The sequence below is a fragment of the Cebus imitator genome, unplaced genomic scaffold (assembly GCF_001604975.1).
Source record: "Cebus imitator isolate Cc_AM_T3 unplaced genomic scaffold, Cebus_imitator-1.0 Scaffold2645, whole genome shotgun sequence".
NCBI lineage: Eukaryota > Metazoa > Chordata > Mammalia > Primates > Cebidae > Cebus > Cebus imitator.
The window spans coordinates 1-3,151 of record NW_016109960.1 but is presented as its reverse complement, the minus strand read 5'-3'; the positions used below and the strand labels follow the sequence as shown (position 1 = coordinate 3,151).

Here is a 3,151-nt window from a genome sequence, read left to right as displayed (position 1 = left end):
ATGCCTTCTTCTTTCTCTTTCCTGTTCGAATAACTTTTAATACTTCTGTTTCTCCCTGGGCACGGACTTTAGGCAGAGGGACTTCCCATTTTCCCTAAAAATATGCCACAAAGTTTATATTTAAAGGACAATGATAAGTCAAATATGCTTTAGTTGTACAAAGCAGTACATCTATTTTTTTGCTTAGCCATTAACACATTTTTGGCTTAACTGTTTTTCTAGAGCTCTGTATTGTCTCCTCACAAGCTGCAAATTAAACAAAACTGATTAAGTTTATATATCATGGGTACATTAAATAAACTGTTGGCTTAAGTAAAAAATCTTAATGCTGTGTTATGGGTGAAACAAATACCACCTGTAATATAATGGTGACTTTTTTTTTGAGATGGAGTCTTGCCCTGTTGCCCAGGCTGGACCTAATTTTTGTATTTTTAGTAGAGCAGGGGTATTACAATATTGGTCAGGCTGGTCTTGAACTGCTGACCTTAGGTGATCTACCTGCCTCTTCCTCCCAAAGTGCTGGGATTATAGGCATGAGCCACTGCACCCAGCCGATGGTGACGTCTATAAGCAGTGTATGTTTAATAGCATAACACTGGAGGAGTGTTTTCACCTCTTATGTCTTTGTATTTCTTCCTGAAGTGGATTTGTAGATTACTAGTAAGACAAAGTCCTCGCCAGATGTTTTATGCCTCCCTGCAGCACAAATTCTATGAAAAAACTGAAGTTGTGTGAGGCGGTAGAAAGAATTCTTTAAATATAGATACCTCATATTCTTTTATCTGGATTTCTGCTAATCTATTCACAGGTGTTTAAAAAAGCCACATTTTTGTGACCACTTAAGGAGTTTTCCACCATTCTACTTTTCAGCCAATTTTGGCATTACAGGGCAGCACAATAAGAAGCATTTGTATTTTTCTTTAAGACTGCATAACACTGTGGGTTTTCAAACAGGAAGACAAATACTAAGTTTGAAATTCACTCCTTACCAACTTTTTGTTTTAATTTCATATGGCATTCTAAGAAATTTAAAAAAAAAATTCTAAAACCTTATGAGAGAGCAAGATTTTATTAAATTTATAAAGACTTCAACATCTAAATAATGGGAATAATAGTCGTATTTCATGTTTCAAATTAAACTAAAGAAGCAAGAACCTCAAATTTGAATTTAATTCCCGTAAACAAAACAAAGACTTAAATTGCTACTGCTTACCGCCTTCTCTTTTCGTTTCTGTTTAATCATATTGGAAAGTACTTTAGCTCGAGATTGTCCTTCTCTGTCCAGCAGATAGGCTGGTACTGCTCCTTGTGGAGTCTTCTCATCATTCTTTTGTTTGGTGTTTCTCTTTTCATGCATCTTGATACTACCGAGAAGGAAAAAAGATTCAAGATTATCTGTTTTAATAATGATTACTCAAAAGATGTTAACTTGTTATTACAAATAAATTGGACCACTTACGTCTTTTTCATTTGTATTTTCTCAGCGTGGCGTTGTTTATGGTAAAGCTTAGCTTTCAGACCAATCATTTTCTTCGCCTTCTTTGAACGTTCATGAGCCTCTCGACTTTCCTTCTTTCTCTTTTTCTCATGGTAATCCAAACGGTATCCATAGCGTTTGCGATGTAATTCAATATATTCGTTCTGTGGCATGGTGATGGCCGCAGAGCCGCCACGAGAGGTCCCTGGGGCGTAAAAACGCTCTTAATTTTCAGGTCTCTGAGACCCACGAGCCAACACCACGCAGGCCACAACAGGAAAGAGTAACCCTTTAAAGCCGCCGAGTGAAGCGCAAGCTCCACGCAGCAGTTCCGAGCCTCCGTTTTCCGCATTCAGCTGAAAGAACGGAAGTTGCTGGCTGGCGACGTTTGGCCGGTGCACCGCCGGAAGTGCTAAAGGGTGGCTGCTCGGGGCGGAAAAGAGGAAAAATCGTAGGTTCCTTTAGTTTAGGTACACTGTCGTTTGTTCAAGGCAGGCGTCTGGAATTGAGGCCGCTGCAGACTTTGGCACGACCTGCTCCTCCTGCTTCAACAGCCTAGCTGTCACGAGCTGGCCTGCGGTACGCAGCCTAATGCCAGGTGAGTACCGCTCCAAGCTCTGAGACACTGCGGGCCTGTGACCCTGTCCTGCGCTGGGTACCGCTGACCTTCCAGGCTGCGACGGACACAGCCAGTCACGGAGGAGGACAGCAGGACCTCCGGACCCCCCTCGGTGTTCGCTCAGTGTGGAAGTTTTTCTCTATCTTCGGCGAGGACGACTCAAGTTGTTCCAGTCACTGTGGGTAATGTGTGCACGATTGTGATGGTTACTGAGGAATGAAAACTTATCGTACGGAAAAGTAGAACTACTGGGTCTTTGCAATTGTCAGAAAAGAAAGAAAACATTCTGGGTTTTTGGAGATACAGGACTGATTCCAGAAATTCCTGAGGCATTTTAGTGCATCGAATCAAGTGCTGAGTGGACTTGCATTTAGTGCCCCCCTAGTGCCAGGAAGTAATTCACTGCAAGAAAGTACGTCACTTAAAGACACTGCCAATTTTGCCCTTTTACTGCACAGCTGCAGAAGTTCCCTTAAATCACAGCTTGGAACGTGATTCAGTTGACTGGAGCAAAAAGAACTGTACCAAAAGAATACTCTCATTAATTCTTGGTGCTTGGATTTGAGGCAGTATTTTGTTTTGTTTTTTGCGGGTTTTTTTGAGACGGACTGTCGCTCAGGCTGGAGTGCAGTGGCGCAGTCTCGGCTCACTGCAGCCTCTACATCCCGGGATCAAGTGATCCTCCGATCTCAGCCTCAAAAGTAGCGAGCTGCAGGCGCGGGCCACCACGCCTGGCTAATTTTTAAATTTTTTGTAGGACAGGGTTTCACCATGTTGCCCAGGCTGGTCTCGAACTCCGGGGTACAATTGATCCAGCCGCCTCGGCCTCCTGAAGTGTTGGGATTACAGGCGTGAACCACAGCGCCCGGCTTTGAGGCAGTTGTTTTTTTTTGAGACAGAGTTTCTCTCTTGTTGCCCAGGCTAGAGTGCAAAGGCGCGATCTCGTCTCACTGCAACCTCTGCTTCCCGGGTTCAAGCTATTCTGCCTCAGCCTCCGGAGTAGCTGGGATATAAGCGCCTGCCACCACTCCCGGCTGGTTTTTTTTTTTTTTTTT

The 3,151-nt window shown here is 43.4% G+C and overlaps 1 protein-coding gene across 1 annotated transcript; it reads right to left on the bottom strand.

Moving 5' to 3' along the window:
- Positions 1 to 4: 4 nt before the first annotated feature.
- Positions 5 to 2,633, bottom strand: LOC108299187 (ribosome biogenesis protein NSA2 homolog; the record flags this gene model as incomplete). The annotated part of the gene is made up of 3 exons (XM_017521527.2): positions 1,460 to 2,633; positions 1,214 to 1,364; positions 5 to 94 (listed from the first exon to the last, which is right to left on the bottom strand). Coding segments are annotated over exons 1-3 (432 nt in total), but the record flags the coding sequence as incomplete, so codon positions are not given.
- Positions 2,634 to 3,151: the final 518 nt, after the last annotated feature.